Source organism: Lontra canadensis, unplaced genomic scaffold, assembly GCF_010015895.1.
Source record: "Lontra canadensis isolate GAN:19392208 unplaced genomic scaffold, GSC_riverotter_1.0 scaffold79, whole genome shotgun sequence".
NCBI lineage: Eukaryota > Metazoa > Chordata > Mammalia > Carnivora > Mustelidae > Lontra > Lontra canadensis.
In genome coordinates this window covers 6,930,688-6,958,057 of record NW_022631073.1, presented here as the reverse complement: position 1 = coordinate 6,958,057, position 27,370 = coordinate 6,930,688, and the positions used below count along the sequence as shown (strand labels likewise).

General features: G+C 44.2%; 2 protein-coding genes across 7 annotated transcripts in view; one reads left to right on the top strand and one right to left on the bottom strand.

The window, feature by feature from the left end:
* Positions 1-17,935, top strand: part of ZRANB1 (zinc finger RANBP2-type containing 1) — a 55,140-nt gene extending 37,205 nt beyond the window's left edge. For both annotated transcript variants that reach the window (XM_032882117.1, XM_032882118.1), the window contains exons 3-10: positions 2,725-2,912; positions 7,162-7,315; positions 10,210-10,281; positions 11,023-11,221; positions 14,759-14,879; positions 16,099-16,228; positions 16,331-16,560; positions 17,708-17,935. In XM_032882117.1, the coding sequence (XP_032738008.1) occupies positions 2,725-2,912; positions 7,162-7,315; positions 10,210-10,281; positions 11,023-11,221; positions 14,759-14,879; positions 16,099-16,228; positions 16,331-16,560; positions 17,708-17,926 (1,313 nt within the window). In that variant the 3' untranslated portion in view covers positions 17,927-17,935. The remainder of the gene's footprint in view (positions 1-2,724; positions 2,913-7,161; positions 7,316-10,209; positions 10,282-11,022; positions 11,222-14,758; positions 14,880-16,098; positions 16,229-16,330; positions 16,561-17,707) is intronic.
* A 3,277-nt stretch (positions 17,936-21,212) lies between these two features.
* CTBP2 (C-terminal binding protein 2) overlaps positions 21,213-27,370 on the bottom strand; it is a 155,765-nt gene continuing 149,607 nt past the window's right edge. For all 5 annotated transcript variants that reach the window (XM_032882114.1, XM_032882112.1, XM_032882116.1 and 2 more), the window contains 5 exons: positions 26,058-26,272; positions 25,457-25,587; positions 24,821-24,948; positions 24,298-24,415; positions 21,213-22,588 (listed from right to left, as the gene is read on the bottom strand). In XM_032882114.1, coding sequence (XP_032738005.1) covers positions 22,408-22,588; positions 24,298-24,415; positions 24,821-24,948; positions 25,457-25,587; positions 26,058-26,272 — 773 coding nt within the window. In that variant the 3' untranslated portion in view covers positions 21,213-22,407. The remainder of the gene's footprint in view (positions 22,589-24,297; positions 24,416-24,820; positions 24,949-25,456; positions 25,588-26,057; positions 26,273-27,370) is intronic.

Genomic DNA, 27,370 nt, shown 5'->3' with positions numbered 1-27,370 from the left:
ATTTTATAAATAATAAACTGTAAAAGGTGCAGTGATACTGAAGGCACCCAGAAATAGTGACAGCTTTGATAAGACTAATATGAAAAGTAGTTGCTTCCATATGGAAATACATATACACGGAAGGAAACAGAGTGGGGCATATTTGGTTCTAAAGAGAAGAACTGCATTAGATTATTCATAAAATTATGAGCTCTCTTCAGTTATTCTCATCTGTTCATTAAAACAAGCAGAAATTTTAGAGTTCTTTATGTACTTGACTCTAACCATAGATTGTTTTTATTTCAAGTAGAACTTTCTGTGTCTATTCTTTGTGTGCGTGTGTGTGTGTGTTTTATTATTTTTATTAACATATAGTGTATTATTTGCCCCAGGGGTACAGGTATGTGAATCGTCAGGCTTACACATCTCACAGCACTCACCATAGCACATACCCTCCCCAGTGTCCATAACCCAGCCACCCTCTCTCTACCCGCCTCCTCCCAGCAACCCTCAGTTTGTTTCGAGAAATTAAGAGTCTCTTACGGTTTGTCTCCCTCCCGATCCCATCTTGTTTCATTTTTCCTTCCCTACCCCCCAAGCCTCCCACTCTGCCTCTGAAATTCCTTATATCAGGGAGATCATATGAGAATTGTCTTTCTCTGATTGACTTACTTTGCTCAGCACAGCATGGGGGTTCCTCTGTTTCTATTCTTAAGGCTCGCCCTTTGGAGAAGATTCCTGCCAGTCGTATCACATTTTAGCCCTGATGACTTATCCAGGGCACTGGGCCTCCTAAGATTGTTTTAAAGCCCTTTCCATATTGGGAGTGGGAGTGACAGCTGTACTGAGGCATTTATATTGAAGAATGTATTAACCTATGTGGCCATGAAAATAAAAGTTCCTGTAAGAAGGTGTTCTCATTTGATATTATGGATTTCTTCACCTGAAAAATGTCTGTGTCGGCAGCAGGATATCCTTTTTTGGGGAGTGGGTCTAGATTTGCAGAAAGCATCCTCGACCACAGAGTCTGAAAACTTTTGAAGCTGGCCTTTTATGGCCTGTAAATATGATGAGAAGGGACTGTTTTGAGTATAGGAATCATGTTTTTACTATTTGTGTTTCTCACATTGCCTAGCATAGACAGTGCTTTGCATGTCATGGGCATTCAGTGAACATGGGAATTAAATTATTTTAAAGTTTTGTTATTTTTAATAACTGGGAGAAATTGTTGCATTGTACCAATCTGTTAGACTCCAAGGGGTAGCTCTTATTTCTTTAATTTCTAATTTAAGATGGCAATAAAAAATAAATTTTTAAAAAATACAGTAAGAATATTTTTAGCTAATATCAGCATTTTACCCAACAAATTTTTCTTGATATAAGTTAGGACACTTAAAATTAAAATTATATGGTCCCTGGGGCACCTGGGTAGCTCAGTGGGTTAAGCCTCTGCTTTCCACTCAGGTCATGATCTCAGGGTCCTGGGATCGAGTCTCGAATCAGGCTCTGCTCAGCAGGAAGCCTGCTTCCCCCTCTCTCTCGGCCTGCCTCTCTGCCTCCTTCTGATCTCTCTCTCTCTCTCTCTTTCTCTGTCAATAAATAGACAAAATCTTGTAAAAAAAAATTATATGGTCCTTCAGTCTTGGGGTGTGTGTGTGTGTGTGTGTGTGTTTGTGTAAAACGCTATTTGTGGTTAAATTTGAAGCTTACCGACACCATTGTATTTTGCCAAGGGTATTTATTCATAGATGTGTACTGTACTGCTCAGTAAACAGGAGTACTGTCTTCACCTAATACTAATTTGTGTTAAGTTTAGTAACGTGGTTTAGTGAGAACAAAAAGTTCTTTATGGATTTGGAAAAAGTGAATACTTGTTTTGTCTCTCTACCCCCAACTAGTTTGTAATGTTTTATTTTAGCATATTTTTTCTTCTAACTCACCTGGTTCAAGTTTTACTATATTAATACTTAATGAGTATAAGGAAGATTCGGCTTTGAGAGGTTCTGAAATCAAAATGTTGCTAACTTTAACTTATATTGAAAATGGTTTTAATTGCTCTGAATTATTTCATAGCTAAACAGCAGTATGGAAGGCTCAGCATTTGTTTTGATTCAGCTTAAAAAATGCAGGTGTAAAGGGCATGAGAGCCCAAAGCCAACAGGAAGCACATCCCTGTCTCCTTGGTTTCTGTAGAGTCAGGACCAGAATAGGAGTTTAGTGTCTTTTGTAAATTTTTTTTTTTTTTTAAGATTTTATTTATTTATTTGACAGAGAAGTCACAAGTAGGCAAAGAAGAAGACAGAGGGGGTGGGGGAAGCAGGCTCTCTGCTGAGTGGAGAGCCCAGATGTGGAGCTTAATCCCAGGACCCTGAGATCATGACCTGAGTGGAAGGCAGAGGCTTAGCTCACTGAGCCACCCAGGTGCCCCTAAAATTTGGTTTTTCATACCAGGATTACTGATCTTTGGTCCAGTTGATAAAATCTAACGATTCCTCTCAGCCTCGAGCATGGAGCCAGGGCTGATGTGAAGGTAAGTACCTAAATAGGTAGTTCTAGTTCTAGAAAGAAATTGAAGGGAAAGGATTACACCAGTTTTCCTTAATATTCTTTAGGACATTTAAATGTTGTCCTGGGATCCAGAAATCCTGGAGAAACACTTAAAAGGGTTTAGAGTGAATGTAATAGGTTTATGCTTTTTGAAGAAAAATAGAAATAAACTTTTTTCTATCCTGCTCCTTGTTCTAGGGGTTGTAGAAGGTGATTTAGCCGCTATAGAAGCGTACAAGTCATCAGGAGGAGATATTGCCCGTCAGCTCACTGCAGACGAAGTGCGTTTGCTGAACCGTCCTTCTGCTTTTGATGTTGGCTATACTCTTGTACATCTGGCTATACGTTTTCAGAGGCAGGATATGCTAGCAATACTGCTTACAGAGGTGAGTATGGCATTTTGGTTAAACATTTTATATGAAGGAAATGTGTTCATTAATTTTTGTTTTTGATGTAATGTTTTTCTAAGCTGTTCTTAAATGTTTCAGATTTCTTTTACTCCCTTTTAAACTCACACTAAACTTGAAACTTCAATAGTGTATAATTCCTAAGGGTGTATGCTTTTAAAATAGGACATTTTGCCATAAGATTGGAATCATCAGTTTGATAAAAAACACTAGGATGTATCTTTCATTCATTCAACTAAAATTTATTGAGTATCTACTGTGTGCTAGGTACGATGCTAAAAAGGGATAGAATTACGAAGGCATTGGCTCTTCCTTCAGTGAGTATCCAGAAAAGTAGAGAAATAAACAGGTAATTCTGTACAGAGAGCATTCTCATAGATGTAAACGCCAGGTGCTGTGACAGTGCTTGGGAAAGTGTTTTGGGGTATCTTGCTTTCTTACCTAGAGCAGGTAATATTGTAGTGGAATCCGAAGGAGAAGTAGGAGTTTGCCTTGTAAGTGGGTAGAGGAGAGAAGGGAACCATTTATTCAGAGGTCCTCGTGGGTTTGTGGTGGTTTTGTGGTCAGGAACTTGCAGGTGCTCAGGATGGCTGGTAATTGGGATCTGGGAAGGGAAGCCTTATGAAGGATCTTCTAGGCCAAGGAACTGGATGATTGTTCCTAGGGCAGTGAACTGGCTGTGCAGAGTGTTAGGGAGAGGGGCAAGAGAGTGGCTAGATCAGGGTGTGTTTGGGCTGCTGTGGATGGGAGAGAGGGAAGCCTCTGTAGGACAGTACCGTGTGATGCTGGCAAGCACTCGGTCAGTACAGGAGTGGGAGTGGCAATGACAGTGGAAGGAAGTGGGCCAGTTTGAGAGTGCTTGGTGGGGCTGGAGTCAAGATTAAGTGGATCAGTTGGATGTGGGGAGTCATGGTGAGAGAAGGGTCAGGTTGGTTCTGAGCTCTTAGGCTTAGATAATGACACAGATGTCACAAAGGATTGCAGAGCAACGATTCAGGATGAGGCCATATTATCCAGGTAATTCTTTTTTTTTTTTTTTTAAAGATTTTATTTATTTATTTATTTATTTGTCAGAGACAGAGGGAGAGAGAGTGAGCGAGCACAGGCAGACAGAGAGGCAGGCAGAGGCAGAGGGAGAAGCAGGCTCCCCGCCGAGCAAGGAGCCTGATGTGGGACTCGATCCCAGGACGCTGGGATCATGACCTGAGCCGAAGGCAGCCGCTTAACCAACTGAGCCACCCAGGCGTCCCCAGGTAATTCTTTTAATGATAAGAGAAATAGAGTAAAAGTACAGGGAGTCAGATCAGTTGTGGATTCAGATTTTCTCAGTAAACTGCTTCTGTGGTATGCATGTGCATATTTGCATATTCAAATTTGCCAATATTGGGAACCATTATATAGAAAGAACTAGGAGGGATTAAGGAATATGAAGGTTACTTGAAAACATGATTGAAATGGCTAGCCATTGTTCAGTTTGATAAGAATCCAGTGACCCCAGAGGCACCAAAAACGGAAAGGGAAGGGCTTGGGGGATAGTAATGGTGAAAACAAGGGGCAGGTTTACTGTAATAGAAAAAGGGACTGTTTGAAAAGCAGCAATGTGATTAAAAAAGGACCAGAGTTCTGGAACCAGAGGATGGAACAATTAGAGGTAGTTTCTGTAGTATTTGAGGTCTGGCTCTATTTGTGTTGTTGTATTGGCAGGGCAAGCGTGTAGAGCTGTAGTTGATGGTGATGGCAGGAGACAGGATAGAGAGGGCAGCCGTGAATCAAGGCTCAAGTCCTTTGGGGGATTCCTGGACTCCTCTCAGCCTGGTGGAGGGCTGTGAGAAAGTTCAGGACTGTAAAAAGCCACTGACCTCCTAAGAGCATCTGGGGACTAACAGTGGGAAGGCAATAGAACCCCATGGTACTTAATATTTACTGCCTAAACAGGTCTCCTTCATTTAGCACCTCCATTTAGACAACAAACAGTTAATACCTTCAGGCAGTTTCTGAGTGTAGGGAATTGAGGAGCTCCTCTGCTGAGTGGTTTTGGCGCAAGGTCTCATGAACTTAAAGCCACATTTTCAGAGCTGCAGGTGTCAGAAGGCTTGACTGGGGTGAGAGGATCTGGATCCAGGCATACTTGCATGACTGGTGGCGGGAAGCTTCAAATCTTGGTCACGTGGGCCCCTCCAGAGGCAGGTTTAACCAGAACTAAGTGATCTGACGGACAGAAGGCACGGGAGAGTCATCCAGATGGAAGCTTCAGGGTCTTCTAGACGGAACCAAACTTAGGAAGTGGCATACTGTCATTTTCCCCATTTCCTCTGGAACACCTAGACCAACAGTGGTACACTGTGGGAGAGGTGGGAGTGGGGTAGATTTCACGGGTAAGAACAAAATTGGTTGTGGAATGTCATCTCAGTGGAGTTGGGTGCTCCAGAGGACAGAACTGAAGGGGCCAGTAGGGAGATTGGACTAAGGGATGCGCTTGCAGAGGGAGCACAGAGCCAAGTACTTTTGGGATGAGACCAGGAGAACATTTATATTATGGGATATGTGTCTGGGGCAGGGGTTTTAATTGGATTTTATTTTTATTTTTATTTTTATTATTTTAAAGGTTTTAGTCATTTATTTGACAGACAGAGGTCACAAGTAGGCAGAGGGGCAGGCAGAGAGAGGCGAGGAAGCAGGCTCCCTGCTGAGCAGAGATCCTGATGCAGGGGCTTGATCCCAGGACCCCGGGATCATGACCCAAGCCAAAGACAGAAGCTTAACCCACTGAGCCACCCAGGTGCCCCTTAATTGGTTTTGGATTGTGGACTCTGTTGGTAATGTGGTGGAACCTATGGACTCCTTTTCATAATACTGTTTTTTAAATGCCTAAAATAAAAGTAAGATTGCAGAAATCAGTTATATTGAAATGATAGTTTTTAGAATATTAGATTTGTGATATATAAGAGAATGCATTTTAAATATAGACAGGAGGGTAGTGAAAATGAAGTATTTAAATTTTTTTAAAAAAGATTTTATTTATTCATTTGAGACAGATACAGAGAGAGACAGAATGAGCTTGGGTGCAGGGGGAGAGGGAGAGGGAGAAGCGGACTCCCTTCTGAGCCAGGAGCCCCACCCCATCCTAAGGACCCAGAGATCACAACCTGAGCTGAAGGCAGATAGATGCTTAACCATCTGAGCCACCCAGGCGCCCCCGAAGGATTTAAATCTAATGAAAATCCCCATTCAGATTCACAGGTCCTTCCCAAGTTCATGTGCCTAAGTTAAGAATTACTAACCTAAGGAGTTGGTTGAGAGTCATAAGGTTGAAGAGGCTAGATGTGAAGGATAGGGAACGTCGTTTGGTGGCTGCGGTCTGTAGTGACAGCAGAAAGCAGAGCTGACTCACTCGGGGTTCACAGCAGACTCATTTCTTCTCCAGCAGATTTAAAACTTCTTCATATGCAGATGTCTTAAACTCCACAAAAGGAATACAGCTTCAATGTAAAATATCTTTGCGTCATTTGTTGCTATCCTCATTAAAGAGAAAAGGAAAGTTCTAGCCATGCTCTCACTTAGAAGTTCTCTGTCTTAGTGCTCACTAGCACGTCACTGCTCCCATTTCATTCCTGTCTGGCTGGCTATACTCCGAAGGTTTGTTGTCTGTTCTACACTTGGAGAGAAGCCAGTTGCTGCTTTAAATATTCAGAGTTATAACCAATGGCGAAGGATTTGCGGTCAGTGGAAAACTAGCCCTTTAAAAATATCATGCTTTCTTTATTCCATGTCAGGATTCTTGAAGTATTCTTAACCCAGCAGAAGTGTGTTTGTACTTTCATCTTTCTCCGTGAGCTGAAATTTCCTGTGTTTTTTTTTAAAGAATGCTTTTATTGTGGGCATGATGCTTAGTCTTAGGTGGTTTTTTGTCCTCCCTCCCTGTCCTAGGATGAACCTTTGCGAACAATACCATTTTACATCATATTTTAATCTAATTCTTTATATATTTCCTTGGGATAAATTCCTAAGAAGTGAATTTCCTGAGTCAGAAGGTAAAGCATTTTTTGGCTATTTTCCTGCAAAGTTGTAATGAAACCTATTTCCACTGGTGAGGAATTAATCCCTTACCTGTTTTAAAATTAACACCCTGAGTTACTGGGAAGGTTTGGTAATTTCTCTTAAATACTGTTGTTTTCTGCTTTTGTTAATGATAAATGAGATGCAGAGGAAAGTTTCTTTTGTATTTAAGGTGTCTCAGCAAGCAGCAAAGTGTATTCCAGCAATGGTGTGTCCTGAACTGACAGAGCAGATCCGGCGAGAGATAGCGGCCTCTCTTCATCAGAGAAAGGGAGATTTTGCTTGCTATTTTCTAACTGACCTTGTAACATTTACCTTGCCAGCAGGTAACTCCAAATTTCAATGTGAAAAGAAATTTTCACTCTATTATGATTCTTTTTTTTTTTTTTAAATGTGTGAGTGAAATTGTTTCTGTTAGAAAGCAGGTAACTTAAGCTACTATATGTGCATTTTAAATTATTTGACTACCTGGAAGTGACCAGTACAAGGGCTCCTTGTAAATTTATGCTTTGGATCTGGTAGGAAGAAAGCAGCTGATATAACTGATTTCTGTGTGGGCCTTATATATTTTAAAAAATCTGTTTTACGCGTTTATTTTTACCTTCAGGTTTAGTTTATGATAGCAGTGCACTCTTTTTTCCTTTTTTATACCTATTTTAAAATTATGTGGGTATTGGTTATTGATATTAACAGATAGGATTAGAACTCTGGCTTTTGATGGGTGGAGTCATTATTTGAATCAAAGATACTGGCATTCTTTTGCAAAGTGTCATTATGTTCTTCACTCATTATATATACCAGAAGTTTCTAAAATAAAGCTTCTCACATCTTGGTTCTTAGTGTCTTGAGCTTTTATATTGACATGAACAAGGACGTTTACAAATGGTAGGGAGATAATAACTAAGCTTTTTTTCTATTTTTTTTTTTTTTTTTAAAGATTTTATTTATTTCTTTGACAGAGAGAGATCACAAGTAGGCAGAGAGAGAGAGAGAGAGAGAGAGAGAGAGGAGGAAGCTGGCTCCCTGCAAAGCAGAGAGCCGGATGCGGGGCTGGATCCTAGGACCCTGGGATCATGACCTGAGCTGAAGGCAGAGGCTTTTAACCCACTGAGCTACCCAGGCGCCCCAACTTTTTTTCTTTCTTTTAAGATTTATTTTAGAGAGCGAGTGAGCAAGCACGAGCAGGGTGGTGGGGGAAGAAGAGGGAGAGGACCAAGCAGACTCCGCACTAAGCGCTGAGCCCAGTGTGGGGCTTGACTTCACAACCCTAAGATCATGACCTGAGCCAAAATCAAGAGTCAGATGCTTAACTGAGCCACACAGGTGCTCTAGTATTTTAAAATCAGACAAAGTTCACTTGAAGTGCATTCTCTGTACATTTAAGCTTACTTTGGTAATGTTTAGATTTTTATTTTGACTTGAAAATAGTCTTTTTTTTTTTTTTTTTTTTTTTTGAGGGTAATGCTTTATTTTAAGGGTAGACTGCTGCATTAGTAAGTGAACAAAGCATGGAGAATTTGAGGAAGATGACAAAAACAGGGATCTGTGTGCCAGTAATTAATGGTTCATTAACTTGTATAAGAAGATTCTAAAGCCTGAAAACAGTAGGCCTGAGCAGAGGTTGAGAGTGTGGGGCAGATAAATATTTGTATGTTGTTTCTGTTTCATAATCTTGAATATCAGATATTTTTTCTGTTTTACTGAGGGATAATTGTCCTGTAAAATTGCCAAATATTTCAAGTATCTAGGGTTGGGGTTAGGGTGATTGTGATTTCATATATGCATACATTGTGAAAAGGTTTCCTCCATCTAGTTAATTAACACACCCATTGTCTTAGATATTTGGTTTATTTATCTGTTTTGGTGAGAACATAAAAGTTTCACTCTGCTAGCAAATTTATGTTATACAGTTACCATGGTTTTGACGTTAGGTGTTCAGCTTTATTCATTTCATAGCTTGGGTGTTTTTGTACCCTTTTACCAATCTCTCTTTTCTTCACTACCCCCCAACCCCCATGCAACCTCCTTTCAACCCTGTTTTTATGAGTTGTTTTTTTTTTTTTGTGTATATGTGTGTTTTTTGTTTTTTTTGTTTTTGTTTTTTTTAAAGAGCCCATATGGAAGTATTACCATGCAGTATTTAATTTGTCTTTCTCTGGCTAATTCCACTTAGCCTAATGCCCTCAGTGTTCACTGGTGTTGTTGCAAATGGGAGGATTTCTTTCTTTCACCTGGCTGAGTAACACCATTTTACAGCCTCCCCCATCTTAATTCATCCATTGTCTATATCTCGGCTGTTGTGAGTAATGCTGCGACACGCATAGGAGTTTAGTACCTCTTCATTATCCTGTTTTCATTCCCTTTGGATGTATACCCAGATGTGGGATTGCTGGATCATGATACTTCTGACATTTTGAGGAACCTCCATGTTTTCCATGGTGGCTGCACCAGTTTACATTCCACTAACTGTGCACAAGGGTTCCCTTTCCCCACATCCTTGCCAACATTATTATCTCTTATCTTTTTGATAATAGTTATATGTAATTATTGGTCCAAATACTCTTTTTATTTTTTTTAGTTAACAGTTTTGCTAAGGAAGTATAGGAAGGAAATCTTTCATGTTCCATTTATGCACACACATTATACATGCATATTTTTTTTGTTTTTTTGTTTGTTTTTTTTTTTTTTACAAAAAGCCACTTGACAACCTTCACTGCAAGGAAGGACCTTTTTTTTTAATTTTTTAAATTTATTTGAGAGAACACATAAGTAGTGGGCAATAGAAGGGGGGAGAATCTCAAGCAGACTCTGTGCGGAGCACCCAGTGTGGGGCTTGATCTCACAACCTGGGATCATGACCTGAGCTGAAGCCAAGCGTTGGACTGAACCACCTAGCTGTCCCAGCAAGAGAACTATTTTAATTTTTTTTATTTTTTAAGATTTTATTTATTTATTTGACAGAGAGAGATCACAAGTAGGCAGAGAGGCAGGCAGAGAGAGCGGAGGGAGCAGGCTCCCCTCTAAGCAGAGAGCCCTATGTGGGGCTTGATCCCAGGACCCTGAGATCATGATCTGAGCCGAAGGCAGAGGCTTAACCCACTGAGCCACCCAGGCCCCCCAAGAGAACTATTTTAGAGGAAGTCACTATTAGATCCTTACATCAAATTTATTAAGTTATGAGACATAAGAAAATCTTCTAAGTCTGTTTTTTTCTTTGTAGATATTGAAGACTTGCCTCCAACAGTCCAGGAAAAACTATTTGATGAGGTGCTTGATAGAGATGTTCAGAAAGGTAAGTGTGGAATTAATGTGATTTAGTTCAATATCCATACACTCTCTGCTTTTTAAGGCTTAGAGCAGTTCAGTGTATGGTTGACTTGTTTTATTTTTACTTTAATTGAAAACGTAAAGTCCTTAGGAGCAGTGTCACATAGTGCTGTTAAAAATGCTCATTCTGTTAATTATATCTTGATAAAACTGGAAAAATTTTTAAGAATGCTCATTCATGGCTCTTAATTGTGATGGAATAAGGGTATAAAAGTTTTTAAGCCTTGGTTTTCTACTTCCTGTTCTAGAATGTGTATATTTCTGTATTAAGCATTCTCAGCAAATAGTAAAGAACTTAAAAGTTGAGAAAATTGGGGCACCTGGGTGGCTCAGGAGGTTAAAGCCTCTGCCTTCGGCTCAGGTCATGATCCCAGGGTCCTGGGATCGAGCCCCACAGAGATTGGGCTCTCTGCTCAGTGGGGAGCCTGCTGCCCACCCCATCCCCGCTTCCCCCTCTATCTACTTGTGGTCTCTCTCTCTCTGTCAAATAAAGTCTTTAAAAAAAAAAAAAAAGTTGAGAAAATTATTCTAGGGCTACAGATGTTTCAACTACTTGGAAGGTTTGTATTCCAATTGATCGGATTTATTTAGTTGTTTAATAGTAAATGAACATCAACTTAACAACATCCAGAGAATGGGTTCTTTCTTCCAGTGAATAGTCCTAAATTGCATGAAAATGAACATGTTACTTAAATTCCTTATATAGAGTTAGAAGAAGAATCCCCAATTATAAACTGGTCTTTGGAGTTGGCTACGCGCTTGGACAGTCGGCTGTACGCACTTTGGAACCGGACTGCAGGAGACTGCTTACTTGATTCCGTGCTCCAGGCTACCTGGGGCATTTACGACAAGGACTCGGTGCTCCGGAAAGCCCTGCATGACAGCCTGCATGACTGTTCACATTGGTGAGCTGTTGTCCTTCCCTCTGTAAAAGCAGGCGTGCTCTTGCCACATCATTTCCCTGTAGTGTTGGGATACTTTTGTGTGTGTGTGTGTGTGTGTGTGTGTGTGTGTGTGTGTGTGTTGGGATACTTTTTGCCTCTTATATTTTCTGTGGAAGCTGGAGGGAAAACTTTGTTTTTTTGCACATTGAGACACTTTAAACATTTTGATAGATTTTGCTAAGCTTTTATATAGAAACATTTGAAGTTAAATAGGTCTTTGCTCATATTTTTAAGTGTTATGAATTCATGTTTATGTTGAAATTTAAGATTGTTAGCATTGTATTACGAGATTTTTTTTCTTCCTGAGGCACATAATCTTCAGACCACATTTTATCTTGCAAATTTTGAAATCCACAGTAAAGTTAAAAAATATATACGTATCAGTGCAACGGACCCCAATATTTCCTGCCTAGTTGTTAATCTGTACCCCCACATATGCTTCATCTCTACATATGTAAACGCTTCCCTTTGCCATTTGGTTTAAGTCCCCATGATGCTGTTCTGCTGACAGTATCTCTCTATATCATTGAAGAACAAGGATATTCTCTTACCTAACCAAGTCCTTATTACCACATCTGAGAAAATCAGCAAGGACTCTGTTATCCAGGATACAGTCCTTATCACATCTTCTAGTTATCTCAGAAATGTTCTTTGTGTAGACAGTTTTCCCTGCTATTTGAAAGTAGAGCATTCCCGGGAATCCTTTTGTCAGCTGAAATGGAGTAAAGCAAAGTGCAGTTACCATCTTGTAGAAGTGAAAATCCTCATTGGGTTTCTTTTTGGCTAGCAAAAACAGGTGCTAAGATAGGTCTTTAGCAAAGGTGAAGGGGTATGAAGCAATCTTTCAGATAGCGGGGGATCCTGTGTGTGTGTGTGTATTTTTTACCCAGCATCCAACCAAGTATATGACTGGTCTTGACTTAAAGTGTTTTCTTGGTTCTGTATATACATTATCTCTGTTATCATAAATGAAAAAAATTGAGGCTGAAAGAAGCTAAGTTAATTAAAATGTGTTCTTTTTTCCTTTTACACTTAATTACACAATAATGATAATGGCCTTACTCCAAAAAAACTCTGCGCCCCTAGTGCCTCTGTGTAATTTTTCAGCACCTGTGTATTTTTTTTGTCAGTATTGAGGGGTTATGTGAGTCCATTAGAACATAAACTCCATGAGAATAGAGATTTTGTTGTGTTTCATTGTGGAAGATCTGGTGCCTCCAATAGCCTGACCCAGAGTAAGTACTTACTAACTATCAGTAAGTGTAAATGGAAGCAGTATCATCGCTTTTTTGAGAGCTAAAGTATAGATCAAAGCATAATGTAAGACAGGAAGAATTTGAGGTCACCTTAAAAACATTAAAAAGCTCTCTGGCTGGCAAGCCATGATGGTGACCTGAATGGATGTATAATGCACACAGGTGTACCTCGGAGATACTGTGGGTTCCGTGTCAGACCACTGCAGTAAAGTGATATTGTAGTAAAGTGAGCCGAAGGAAACTTTGGCTTCCCAGTGCCTATGAAAGTGTAGTCCGTAGTCAAGTGTGCAATAACATGAAGTCTTAAAAAACTATACCTTAATTTTAAAAATAGTTGATTGGTAGGAGACCCTAACCATCATCTGAGCTTTCAGTGAGTCATAATCTTTTTGCTGGTGGAGGGTCTTGCCTCAACATTGATGACTGCTGGCTGATCAGGGGATGGTGGCCGTTTCTTAAAATAAGATGGCAGCAAAGTTTGCTGCATCAGTTGACTCTTCACAGGTGATTTCTCTGTAGCATGTGATGCTGTTTGATGGCATTTTACCCAGTCAGAATTCCTTTCAGCACTGGAGTCCGTCCTCTCAAACCCTGCTGCTGCTTCACCAGCCAAGTTGATGTGACCGTCTCAAGCCTTTGTTGGCATTTCATCAGCCTTTAGAGCATCTCCACCAGGATTAGAGTCCGTTGCAAAAAACCACTCTCCGCTCGTCCATCCCAAGCAAGTCCTCATCTGTTCAAGTTCTGTCATGAGATCACAGCGCTTCAATCCCATCTCGACGCCCTGCTTCTCATTCTGGCTCTGTTGTTTTTCCCACCACAGCTGTGGTGACTTCTTCCACTCAGGTCTTGAACCCCTCCAAGTCATCTGTGAGGGTTAGAATCAACTTTTTCCAAACGCCTGTAGATGTTATTTTGACTTCTTTCCATGAATCATAAATGTTCTTAGTTGCATCCAGAATGGTGAATCCTTTCCAGAAGTTTTTCTGTTTCTTTGCCCAGATCCCTCTGTGGAATCCGTGTGTATGGCAGCTAGCTATGGGCTTACTTGGAATAATGACCTGAAGGGTGAAATTACTCCTTGATCATGGGCTGCAGAATGAATGTTGTGTTAGCAGGCATGAAAACAGTCTGTCTGTCTGTCTCCATCTTGGGTGATCAGGTGAATGTCAGTGCTGTCATATGTCTGTCTGTTATGTCTTATGTCTGTCATAATTTGAAAGGAGTTTTTTTACCTGAGGGGTAAGCATTGGGCATTTAAAATATTTAGCAAATTACATATATATAAATATATAAAAATTTAGCAAATTATACTCAAAATGGATGTGCTGTCATCCAGGCTTTGTTGTTCTTGTATAGAGCGGAGTGTATTTAGCATTTTTAAGGGTCCTAGGAGTTTTGGAATGGTCAGTGAGCCCTGGCTTCAACTTAAAGTCACCAGCTGCATGAGCCCCTTAATAAGGGAGTCAGATTGTCCTTTGAAGCCTGGCACTGACTTCTCCTCTCTGGCTGTGGACAGTCCCAGATGGCATCCTCTTCCAGTGGAAGACTCTTTCACCTACGTTGAAAATTTGTTGTTCAGTGTAGCTACCCTACATTCATGATCTTCAGCGAGATCTGGAAAACCTGCCGCAGCTCTCGTGTCACTTGCTGATGGGCCTTGCGCTTCGATGTCTGGAGACCGCGTCTTTCCTTAAACCTCACAAGCCAGCTTCTGCAGTTTCAGATTTCTCTTTGATAGTTTCCTCATTTCTCTGAGCCGTCACAGAATTGAGCATTAGGGCCTTGCTCTGGAAGTGGTTTTGATCCTCCACTTGTGAACACATGGGCTATTTCTAGTCTATTGTTTATACAGTGGCCAAACAGTAATGTGGAAATGTAGTGTCTTTGATTGTATCCAGTATTTCGGGTGATTTTGAATGTTTGGGGTTTGTTTTTTTTTTGGTTTGTTTTTTTGGTTTTTGTTTTTGAACTTGTAAACCAATAGTAGACATTTGAAATTGATTGTTCTCATCATTAGTGTTTTGGTTGAAAACTTGGTGGGTGGTGAATGAAATTGTGTGTGAGAATGTGTTAAATGATGTCTGCTAGCAGAAGGTAGGTATTTTTAATTTGAAAATTTAGTGCAAACTGGGTAAAATTAATACAATTGCTGATCTCTTTACACGAATTGCTTAAAGACTACATTAAATAAATGATTGGGAACATTTATAGAAGGCTTATTTTTTACTATCTTTTTCAGGTTTTACACACGTTGGAAAGATTGGGAATCATGGTATTCTCAGAGCTTTGGTTTACATTTTTCCTTGAGAGAGGAACAGTGGCAAGAAGACTGGGCATTTATACTCTCTCTTGCTAGTCAGGTAAGAATGCTTTGAGACATGTTGCTTCTGTGAGAACAGTAGGCTACATGCTCTGAACCCCTGGATTTACATGCGTGAACTATGTTGGAGGCATTGGAGTGTGCACGAAAGAGCATCAGGTGATGCATCAGGTGACTTTGGTTCTGGCCGTGACTGCTGTCTGTCGACTATATGATCAGAGGCAAATCTGCACCACAGGACAGAGGCAGTAACATGTTTCTTACATTAAGTGATTAGAAATTGTCAGAATGAAAGTTGCACTGTGATGATTCCAAGCGCTTATATACTTTTTTCAGATTGTTCTTCATTTATATTGTCCTCTTAGCAAAGTGGCTTTATGCCTGTTTATCTACCTACTGGTTAGCTCCTATTTTGTGTCTGAGAGGGCACTGAACCGAGATCGCCGAGCTGGTGGTGGGCACTGGTGCTCTGCTTTCGGGCCTGGAGAGTGAAGTGATGTGTGAGGCTCTCTGTCCATGTGATGTGTGCTAAGGGGAAGGTGCCATGGCCGGCAGGTGGAAGGATTTCTTTAAAATTAACCTGGGAATGAACTTTTAGAAAAATGAATCGTGTAGGGTTGTTCCTTTTAGACTCTAGCTTTCCTACTAGTTTTATTCCGTGAAGTATGGTCAGTATACTGAGCTGTAAAGTTCAAATATACACATAACAAACCATCCCTGTTCTTCGCGGAAAGCACCATTATATACTCGAAGCCTGTGAGTGAAGTACCTTCTGTCACAGTGGCTGTTTTACACCTGCGACACGTACGTCCTAAAAATGGGTTGTCACAATCATCATAGAGGGGTGATAGACCCGTTCAGTATTCTTGCTGTTTATGTTTGTGAGAAATAACAGCTCCTCTTTTTACTAGGGTCGTGCTCTAACAGGTGACTTAACAAGGAGGCCATGGAGTGACTCCAGTGTCCCTTGCTATCTCAATCTCTTGTTCCTGGGATCACTGTTTAACCAAATCCATTGGGTTCTTGAGATTGGATAGCGAACTAGCTTGTGTGCATGGAACTTGCAGATCTCTTTTATTGTTGCATTGGATGTTGCCGTCAAAGACGCGCACTCTTCTTTAGCCCGACAGTGTCACTGCTAATAAAGGCATCGGTCTAGTGTGCTGAAGGGGAACAGCGTTGTGTTTTGCACAGTCGTTTTCCAGGGCAGAAATAAATGTTTGAAAGTGAAATTGCTTTCTTTATTTCATTCCATACAGCCTGGAGCAAGTTTGGAACAGACACACATTTTTGTACTTGCACATATTCTTAGACGACCAATTATAGTTTATGGAGTAAAATATTACAAAAGTTTCCGGGGAGAAACTTTAGGATATACTCGGTTTCAAGGTAAGCCATGTTCAAGAGTATTTTTGAAGTCTCTCGTTACTCCCCATGCGGCCTGCAGCCCTATCCTGATAGCCCCATGGGGATTTTCTCTCCTCGCTCCAGGTGTTTATTTGCCTTTGTTGTGGGAACAGAGTTTTTGTTGGAAAAGTCCCATCGCTCTAGGCTATACAAGGGGCCACTTCTCTGCTTTGGTTGCCATGGAGAACGATGGCTACGGCAACCGAGGTGCTGGTGCTAACCTGAACACCGATGACGATGTCACCATCACGTTTCTGCCTCTGGTGGACAGTGAGAGGAAGTTACTCCACGTGCACTTTCTTTCTGCCCAGGAGGTGAGAGGCGCGGCGCTCCTGTGAACCACCTGAAATAGTCATGCTGCCTGGACCCAGGCCCGGACCCAGACCCCGCCGTGGCCTTGCTGCCGCCGTGGCTTTCTCTGCACAGCCAGCCCCACTGCTGTGTCTAGCGCTGGCACTCGGCTTGTCCTGTGGACACGGTCCGCAAGACCGTGACACGTACCTTTCTCCGAGTTGCTCTGTAGGTTGTGGGGTGCACATGCAGCAGGGATGGGAAGATGACAGTCCCTGCCCTGAGGCAGGGAGGGGTGCTGAGGAGAAAACTGGGAAGATGGGGGGGTGACACGGGACTCATGATTGCCGTTGGGCCGTCTGAGGTGGAAACACCTGAAATGAGCCCCGCAGGGGAAGAGAGTCTAGCAGAATGTGGGGGAAGAGAGCTGGAGGGAGGGGTACCGCAGGGTCTCTGTGTGGTTTGTGGGGAAAAGGGGTTGAGGGGCTCAGGGATGGCAGAGGGCTTACCAGCAGCCTTTTAAAGCTTGGCTTAGACGTTCGGCAAGCTGGGAAACCCGTGGCCAGTTTGTCCGGTAGAGGAGCACTGGCTGCTTGTTGTGGAGACTCGAGACAAGATGTCTGGAGCAGTGGTGGGGGCAGGGGCGAGGGAGGTATAGACCAGGCAGGGGCAATGAGGCTGTGGAGAAAGAACACTCTCCGAAAACCCGTATTCTTCAATAATTATTGGGCTTTTATTTAATATACTAGAAATTATAAAACTTCTACCATTAAGACATTAATTAGTAGAACATAATTTTTATAACTTCATTCTGTAAATAGTTTACTGAATAAACTTACCTTGTCATGTGCTTGAAGCTGAGACTTTTTTTCTAGCCTTTTCTTGGCCAAGATCAGTCCATTTGGTTTTTCCTGTTCTTTCAAACAAATTAACCCATTAGTAGGTGGTTTCTCCCCCCGTGAGATTTTCCTGTGCATTTTCCCATAGACATTTTTCTGTTTAACCATAGGAGACTGGGTTTTATCATAAAATTGATGAGAGGCTGAAACTGAAAAGTTTGTTGCTTTGACCTTTTCATTAGTAATCCTGTCACCTATGTTTTCATTAAACTTCCTAGCAGGTCTCTGATCTGTGGTATTATTTCCCCTTTTCTTTACATTCCTCTAAAAGCTAGGTAATGAGGAACAGCAAGAGAAACTGCTCAGGGAGTGGCTGGACTGCTGTGTGACCGAAGGGGGTGTGCTGGTGGCCATGCAGAAGAGTTCTCGGCGGCGGAACCACCCCCTGGTCACGCAGATGGTAGAGAAATGGCTTGACCGTTACCGACAGATCCGGCCTTGTACATCCCTGTCAGACGGAGAGGAAGATGAAGATGATGAAGATGAATGAAAAAAAAAAGAGCAGAAGACCAAGGTATCAGCTCTGTGGTGACCCCAAAGCTGGTGTGGTGCACGCTCCAAGCAGAGCGCAGGGCATGGAAGGAACCAGATCTGGCAGGATCTGCCCAGAAGGGCTTTTCTAATCCACACCCATGGAGATGACGCATCTGCTGTGTGAGGAGACAGAGAACTTTGTTTGGACTACAGTTTGTTTAAAAAAAAAAAAAAAGGGAAAAAGAAAAAAACCCCTAATTTTATTAAGACTGAACTTTTTTCCTTTCAAATTGTAAATCTGTCTATAAATGTAACGCATGTGGTTGTGTAAGAAGTTGTGTAATAGGACAAGTTGTACCAGCATCTTCTTCATATTACTGAGAAGTTTCTTCCCGCACGGGCACCTCCGGACGCACATGGCAGGTGACTCTTTGTTCCTTTGAGATACTCTTTTTGAAGTAGAACCTGGCCTTCTGCTTCCATCGTAAGAGATCCACTTTACGTTAAGTCTCATTAGAGCTCATTAAAGATTTGGAACCTTTTTGTACAAATTATCCACAGCAGAATATAAAAATAAAAACAAGCTTTTATTTTAATTTAGTTCCTGTCGTGCCCAATAAAACGAAGTCAAATCTTCAAGGAACAAACTGCAAGGAGAGTAGGATTGTGTGAGCGGACTTCACACAGACGTCATTCCCTTGTTTCAGAAAGGGTTTGGTTTCTAATATTTCGTCTTTTTTTTAAGCTTCTGTACATCCCTTTTCAGTATTTAGGTATTTGTTTGGAAGAGTGCCCTCGAAATGAGGGTGGTTCTCCCAGAGTCCGGGCGGCAGTCTCTCGGTGAGCCGTCACTCCCTGGACCCAAGTTAGGGAAGGGCCTGGGGAACGGGCCCCCTTGTCACTAGATGAACTGCGGGAGATTTGCGCACTTGATTTGGCTGACGATGTTCTCCTCCCAAATGGCCCTGCAGAGGCTCTTTGGATTATTGCTTTATCATCAACTCTGCTTTAAGCAAATCGTGTTAGAAAGGCATGCCTTTGCTCGGGCTAAGTGGGAACAGTTAAGTATAGAATAAAGATTGAAAAATGCAGTAAGGTGGAAATGCATTGTATAATGAATTTCTCAGAGTAGTCTGAGAATTTTTGCATGTTGGTTAATTGTGGCCATTCTTATTTAAAAGTTTAAACTATAATCTTAGATAGAAATCTTTTTATAAAAAGTATTATTTGACCACTTCAGGTATATGTCAATACTGGGTAAAAATTTCAGACCTATCTCAGGAACACACAAAAGACTTAGTGTCCTGATAAGCACTTTGTAGATTCTTGATGTGGGAAGGAGTTTGGAAAGCAGCCCCGTGCGCACACACATGCATGCAGTTTCTTCCCTTTGGTGAAAAGGCTGTGAAAAACCTTTAAATATTTGCTTCTTGTTTTCTTCTAAGTTCTGTTTAGATGGTGTTTTAAATGTGCGCAACCTCTGACTTGATGCTGGAAAACTAAAGATAGAAAAACACCCATGAGATGTCCTGTCTTTAGTTCCTTCTCCCTTCTCAGAACAGTGCAGAGGGATTCCCAGGATGAAAGGATCACTTGTGCTGTATGCTAAAACTTGCAGGAAACTTTTCTTGATTCCATATAAATGAGTTCTGGTGTAATAATGGTAAATGTTACTGTTCTAAGTGGCTAGGTTTCCCTACAAATTGACTCTGGTTGGCTTTCGTTTTGGTCAGTAATTAAGTTTTTAGAAGGCTATCGTTTTAAGCATAGCATCTCTATATAATTTTTCTCCATACATAGGAAGAATTTTTTAGTGGGCACAGATCCTATTCTAGTTGCTGTTAAGCAAAAACTACCCTCCCAATTGAAGAAGCCAAAGAGAAACGTTTGAGAGAAGCATCTAGTCACTGTGGTCTACACCGCAGTCAATGCTGTCCAGAAAGCATAGGCTCAGTAGTTAGCCTGTATGTGGTGGTCTGCTGAGTGGTGTTTCCCCCAGGTGCCTCTTTATTTATTTATTTATGATCAGTGAGCCTGACCACACCTAGTTTAACGGGTACAGCATTCTTCCCTGTGGGAAAGGTAAGAGCATTGCATTTCCTAGGCTCCAGACAGGGATGGGGCTCTAAATGGTTTTCATAGCAGATTGGCTGCTAATGGCCAAAATGTTGGTGAATCAATGCTATGTTAAGCTCTTGAACTATTAAACAGCCATAATTGTTGTCCCGAGATAGAGTACACAGTCCTTTTCTCCAAGATGAGGTCTTGGTTGACTCTGGACAGTAATACCTTACCTGTATGGATTTAACTTTATGGTTCTTTTTTAGGGAGAATACAGTGTGGTGTTTCCTGTTCTAATTAAACAAAACCTAGGTGTACCATGGATTTGAACTGGCCTTTTTTGTTTTTGATTCTAGGCTCACCGTGTTCCAGACTTCATCCGTTATGGGAACACTGCTTTCGTTAGGCAGCTGGGGAATCTCTCTTCTGTACATTTGTCGTCATGCCCTCATTGAGAACATCCTGGTTATGACAAGGATGTTCAGCTCCCATTCCGTTTCCTGGAGTGCTGGGTCAGTCAGTGACCATGTGCTCTGTCTCTATCCACAGGAGGTTGTTTTAATGTAGTTTTTCTGGGAGGGTTGGGATGGGACCACCACCTTCAAATGAGTGAGGAGGTTGATGTTTGAAGACCCCATCACAGCCCCTCCCCTCTCCTTTCTTCATGGGAAGGGGGAGGGAGGGAGAAAGGAGTGATAGGGAGTTGGGTACCTGGCATTGGACCTGATGGATGGCTTGATACTTGGCGGATACCACTAGTGTGAAGGAGTTTAATGCTATTCATGAAGGAAAATCCTTTACATCAACTTAAAGTTCTTAACATGGAAATGGCTGATGTTAATTTTTTTGCAACATTTCTTTGTAAGTATCATTTAAAAGAATTTTGAGATTCATTTCCCTTCCTGCATTAATGCTTGAGGCAGGTAATTTTGCTTTTGGGTAAATTAAAATCAAAACTCTCTAACTTGACCAATTTTGTTTCTTGGATCGACATAGTTCCAACGCACTCTTTCATCTTGAGGATGTCACGATTTGATAATGATGGACTTAGTGGGCGGTTTTCTGATTTCTCCTTTAAGCTATCCCGAGTCTGGTTATAGAATGGGTAGATGGGAAAGTGTTCATTTTTGAACCCAGAAGGAACACGAGTTGAAAACTGGCTAATAGAGAATATAGTTGCCTTTAAAACATCTGTAAAGAATTTTTACCTGGGTGAGATGTACTTGAATTTCAGAACTTTACAAATTTTTATTACTTTTTATTGAAAACTGCACTGAACGCTAAATGTCCACCTTACAATAAACAGACACAGTAGCGGTAACTCACACTAAAACAAAACACTTCCGATAGCCATTATTTTTCTGTTTGGGACAGTTTTAAAGGATTTTTTTTTTTTTTTTGTCACAAAAACAGGAATGTACCTATACAAAGGCTCAAAATAGGCCATCTTTTAAACAAAAAGGCGATGATTCACAAAAGACTATGAATATAACATGTAACTAGTTGATACAAATCTAATAGGATTTGTTAAAATCAGTCACATCTAGTAACACACCTGAAGTGTTCTTGTATAAAATATCACGTGAAGAAAAGAAGATTTATCAATGTCTAAAAAAGTGGGTTTGTTCATAGACAATCTGACAAGTTACCATAAAAAGTGTTTCCTGAGACATAAGGAAATGCAACATTATTTTTCTTGAACTCTTTCAGCTCAAGACTTTCCACTCAATAAAATAGCTGAGGATCTGAAACTGAGAAAATATATTTGAGTACAAACAGCTTGTGAAACTTAATACTTTTTTCTTTTTTTTTTCTTTTTTTCCTTTTTTTGCATCATCAAGAGGGTATTACTGAATTCACAACCAACTCGCCCGCTCAGTATGCAGTTCAGATGGGAGAGAGACTTCTGTACAGGAGCTTGTACGCTCGCGGCGGTCTAACGGGCACAGTTTCCTCCCCCTTCTCTGTAGTAATTTAATCTTCCTCTCAGCAAAAGAGGTCACCAGCCCCCATGGACTGAAGGGATTAGAGTCACAGGAGGGGGATTTCCTCTTAGTATTTTTTTATTTTGACGTTTGGAACTCCTGATGCAACATTCTAGAGCAAGGTGTTCAGGACCTGCTGTGCCCAAGGGGCTGATAAAGGAAAAGGATCTATTTATTCTTTGTGATTGGATGCACAGATGAAGAACGTAACACACAATAACAGAAGTTGGTCGTTAATAAATCACATCCTAGTCTTTCAGCGCTTCCGTCACCAGACGACAGCTCCAGCCTTCCCACACCTCGGCTTCTTGCTCTCCTAACACTGCAGCGTCAATGATGCATATGTCCGGAATCCGTTAAAAAGACGGTCAAAGTCCTTTCCTTAGTTCATCTATTTTTTACTGTCTCTTGGTCCCAGGTTTTCTGAATGATGACCGTTCCTCATTCTCTGCTATTGCTCATTGGGGTGCTCTCTATTGTCCCCGTGTTTTGTAGGCTGGTTGGGAGAGGGAGCTTGGGAAGGGTGTGCCACTGTGGGGAGGTTGTGAGTCACCGGGATGCCGCCGGGGATGATGCCCTCCATGGCTGCAGGAAGTCCGCCCGGGGCCACCCCGACGATGCCTGGCGGGTATCTGAGGAGCACACAGAGAAAGGGCCAGTTAGGTCGGGAGCAGGGAGGAGCTGAGCTCTTGGCTCTGCCTACTTTTTTAAAAAAAATAGATTAGTTTGTCACTTTACTGGCAAAGTACGGAGAAATCTACATGAAAAAACGATGATCCTTAATTCAACAAAATCTATAGTCCCATCAAAACACTGCCACAGACTTTTGCTTTTCACACAATGGTAATAGCCTGTGTTAATTCTGTCCATAGACCCTGTATTGCATTTGGGAAATGTCTGGTACAAAAACACACTTCCCAAGTTGTCTGACTGCCTTAGCATTCATTAATATGTCGATACTTCTAATGATTTCCCGACAGACAGGATGAAGTACTCTGACACAAAATGGGGCTCCCTAGGCGACCTACCCGCGTGGTCTCGTGACCAGAGATGTGAAATGGGACACAGCAGCAGGGGAAGAGGGGAGCCAGCGCAGACTCCTCTTCCATCGCGGGCACACAAGCTGCTGTGTGTGCAAGGACACGAGGCATTAAGCCACCCACAGAACATGCGGTTCTTAACACAAATTCGAGTCAGTGTACTGAAACATTCCGAGGATAAAACAGACTTAGGAGGCAGGTGCTTTAGAATTAAAAGACTGATTCTCAAATCCTTGACCCATGGCTTCCCAACCTACAGACTGACACAGCTGCACACTCGCTGGTCAGCAATCAAGGACCCTCTGCGACTTGGAGCTACAGGCCTTCAAGCATATGTTGTATTCCAAGGGGCCGGGGAGTCTCGGTCTGTCAAAGGGAAGAATTAAGATGTGGCCTTTAAAGGACAGGCTGCCAACAATCAGGAACATGACCCTGGGGCAGAGGCAGGTTCAAGCAATGATACGGGTGGGACATTAACAGAACACGGCAAACTGACATGCAGAAAAAGCCACGAGACCCAGGAGGAAAACTGTGTAACTTCCTCAGAGTCTGAGCCTTCACCTATAGGTCCTCCCTACACTAGTTACACTTCCCCGGCCCCCATGGTTAGAGCAGCAGTTCACAGCGGGGATGTGAGGCAGCAGTTGGAGCCATTTTCGGCTATTAGGGCTGGGAGTGCCGGTGGAGGCCAGGGCTGCCCAGACGCATCGCACAGGGCCACGGCCGGGCCCCAGGGGAGAAAGCTCCAGCCCGGTAAGTGAATACCGCCTGGGAACGGGCAACTGTGGGCTATAGTAAGCAAGACAGAAGTTTCCATCCGGAATTCAAGGCTGCAGCTCTTTTATAAAAGCGGAACACTGATTTCCCTGTGAGCCCAGCCACGGCGGGGCACTGAACCATGGGCAACGATCGCCAGTGAAACCCTGCTCCCTCCCAGGGGCTATGTGGGCTCTGGGCCAGAAGAATTCAAATTAGAAAACAGATTCATCAACAAGCCCTTCCCCCTGAAAATCTTTGTGGTACCTTCTCACCCAGACGCCCTCTGCCTTTGAAGTGACTTGGAATGCACCAGTCATTCCTCAGTGTTCAGGGCCTTCGGGGGATTGCCCATCCCGCTCCTTTCATAAATAGGAACCCCAATTCTAGGCTGTATCCTGAGAGCGGTGTTTGCTCCACAGAAACAGGGCATCGGAAGAAATGCGAGGACTGCACAGACTCATGCGGGGAGCTCTCTGCCCCACTCTCCCCAGAGTAGGGGGCAAGGGGGCTCCAGCCTAGGTCAGTGCCATTCCGCGCCTCACCTGTATGTGGCGCCGTTGAGCTCCGGATGGATCGCCTGCTGATCTATTACTGACCAGGGAGCTGTTGTGACAAAGAATTCCTTGTTCACACAGTTTCTTAAGCTTTCGGGGATGCGACCTGGAATATGATGATTAAAATTAACCAGATGTGCTTTTTTAAGGTCACAGGGAGAGATCACAGTAGCTGCTGCTGGGGGAACCCCCTATAATGTTTGAACTATGGAAACCCGAGTGTAAAGTCTCCCACTCCAGAATGAGGGCCGGCCCTATAATTTTCAGAAAAGGTGCAATCGTGGGGCCTGAGCCACTCCCGCCCACTCCACCCTCTGGAACAGAGAGGAGCCCCTGCCCCCCCTGCCCGACTCCCTCCACTTTGCATGTTTAACGCTGACTGGTTGAAAAGGAACCCATCTCCTCTGAAGTCCAGTGCAAAGCCTGGATGAACTGGGCCCAGCTCCTTCCATATGTAATTGACTTGATCCCTAAAACCTCCTGTGCCCGTAGCAGCAGGGCTCCGGCTCACCTGTGATTGCCCGGCGGATCTCGGTAGCGGCCGCCTCCCGCATCTCCAGCGAGGCCTGCTCACTGTACCAAGCTGTGTGGGGCGTACAGATGAGATTCGGTGCGTCTTTCAAGGGACCCTGAGCAAAGCTAGATAAATGCACACAAATAGCAAATGAGAAGAGTGTCGCGCCCTACCCCGCTCATCAAGAGAGCTTGCGGCCGAGCGGCCTACTGGCCAGTTTGCCTGCACGGAGGAACAGGGGGTAGTACGTTTCCTAAAGGCTGGGAATTAAAGGACGTACTGATCGAAAATGCTAAAACGAGTGTCAGGAGAAAGGCTCCCCGGAGGACTGGCAGGGCCCATGTGTCAGTGGGGTGCACAGTCCCGGGGACAGACGAAGCCCGCTCCGCTCTAGACTCACACACAGTTCTTCCTTTAAGAGACGTTCTGATGCCCCCTGGGGACCCTCTGGAGCTTTTACACTCACGCAAAGTACAGCACTGTCCTCCGAACAGAGACCGTCAGACGGTCTCCAGCTTCCTCCCCGGGGACCCTTGCTCTGGGGACGTGCCCCGCAGTCCCAGTGTGGGGGGCGCTCAGGGCAGCAGCAGGCCCCGGGGTCCTGGCGCGAGGCCGGCAGCCCGGCGCACCCACCTGAAAGGCTCCGACTCGTGCACGTCGAGGGCTGCCCCTCGTATCCTGCCTTCCTTGAGGGCTTGGGCTAAGGCCTTCTCATCCACCAGCCCGCCGCGGGCTGCATTCACGAGGAACGCCCCTTGCCTCATCTGCAGGACGAAAGGAAGGCCGTCAGACACCACCATGCTGGAAGGCACCTGCCCGGAGGCTGAAAGAAGCCAGCTGCGGTCCGAGGACTCTGGCTGGTTTGGCTGTTGGGTGTGTGTGCGGCAGGTCGGGGAAGGGGACTGTGGGGTGTTGGTGACAGCTGGGTCGGTTTCTCTGTATCCTCAGAGCGCACCATAAGGTGGGAAGGCTGGAGTCGGGACCTGTCACCCGCCTGTTGCTTCTTGGAGGCCAAAACCGACTGAGACAGGTCCTTGCTGAGTGTCCTGGGCCGGCCCCTGTCTGTCCCAGCTCCATGTGGCCCATCCCGTGCTGGGGCCTTGTCTGGCCCCTCATTGATGTCCTGGGGGATGGTCTTTCCTTTTCACGCATGTGTCCACGGACTACTTCCCACCCCACCCCCTTCTGCTTTGATGGAAGTCTCCAGGGGCTGAGAGTATCTATGTCCAGTTACCTGCTTTATAGTAAAGTCATTGATGAGGTGGTGGTTATGCTCGTTGAGATTACAGTGCAAGGAGACGCAGTCGCTCTGATACAGTAAGTCCTGCAGGGTGTAGACCCTCTGCACGCCCAGGGACCGCTCGACCCCATCCTGCAAGTAGGGGTCATAAAAGATGACGCTGAATCCAAAGGCCTTGGCTCGAACAGCAACCGCCTGCCCCGTGCGACCTGTGCGGAGAGAGAGCAAGCATCCAGGTGAGCGAGTCCACTGTCCTGCCGGCCACCGCTCAGCGCTCCACGTGGGCTCGAGCTGTCCCCGCCGGCAGCGGGACCGCCAGCCGGGGGAGCGGCGTGCCTGAAGCCTGGGGATGCGCTCGGCCAGCAGGTCTCCTCGGCTTCCTGGATGAGCTGTGCAGGGGCCCGCTGTCTGCACTGGGGGGCGTGTGTGTTCAGGTTCCCACGATGGACATTTTCAAACGTCAGCACAGCTAGAGAAAATGTTCTGGTGAATGCCACGCGTCCCTCCCCCAGCGCCAGCCATCCCCGTAGTCTCCCACTCAGATTTCGCTCTCCCAGATGTTCCTCGGTCAGCAGCAGCCTTAAGCCAAGCTTCCTTTCCCGAGCCAGCGAGGGCAGTGACAGAGAACAGTCGGTTTGCTCCTGAAGGCCGGGGTGGGGATGGGGGTGGGTCAAAACGGACCCCTGCAGAGGGTCCTGAGCGCAAAGAGGCACCGGGACTCACTCTGACGGGGAGTGGGAGCCACAGACCGGCCAGCTAATTCTCCCGTGTGTCGGCTGGTTCTGACCTTCGGGGGAAGCCTCAGGCCCCCTCAAGCGGGTCAGTAACCCACAGCACCTAACAGCCTCCCTGATTCCCAAGTGCTCGTCCTTTGCAAACCCATGGAACCCCATGGAACCCCAGAGCCCGCGCCTCCTGCCTCCCAGAGCTGTTTTCGCCCGAGCGGCCTCCTCCGGGAAGCACACGCAATCCGTCTTCGGGTGAAACCACCGCTCAGTGGTGCAGGGGGAGGACGACGCAGGGCAGGTGTCGCTTCCCAAACAGGAAGCCCACGTGAGGGCAACGTGGAGGCGGACTGTCTCCCGCTCCTGCTGGGCTCCCGCCGAGCGGGGCAGGGCAGCCTGGGCTGGCAGCGCAGGCCGGAGGTCGCTCTGCGGGAGGCCGGCTCCGGGGGCACCAGAGCCCGCTCACCCCTCCCGCCCGCCCTCTTCAGCGTCCGAGCTCGGGATCAGGGACCGCAGCTGCACAGCCCAGCCGGAGGCGGGCAGGGCGGAGAGGGCGGGGGAGGAACAGCGCCGGGACCTACA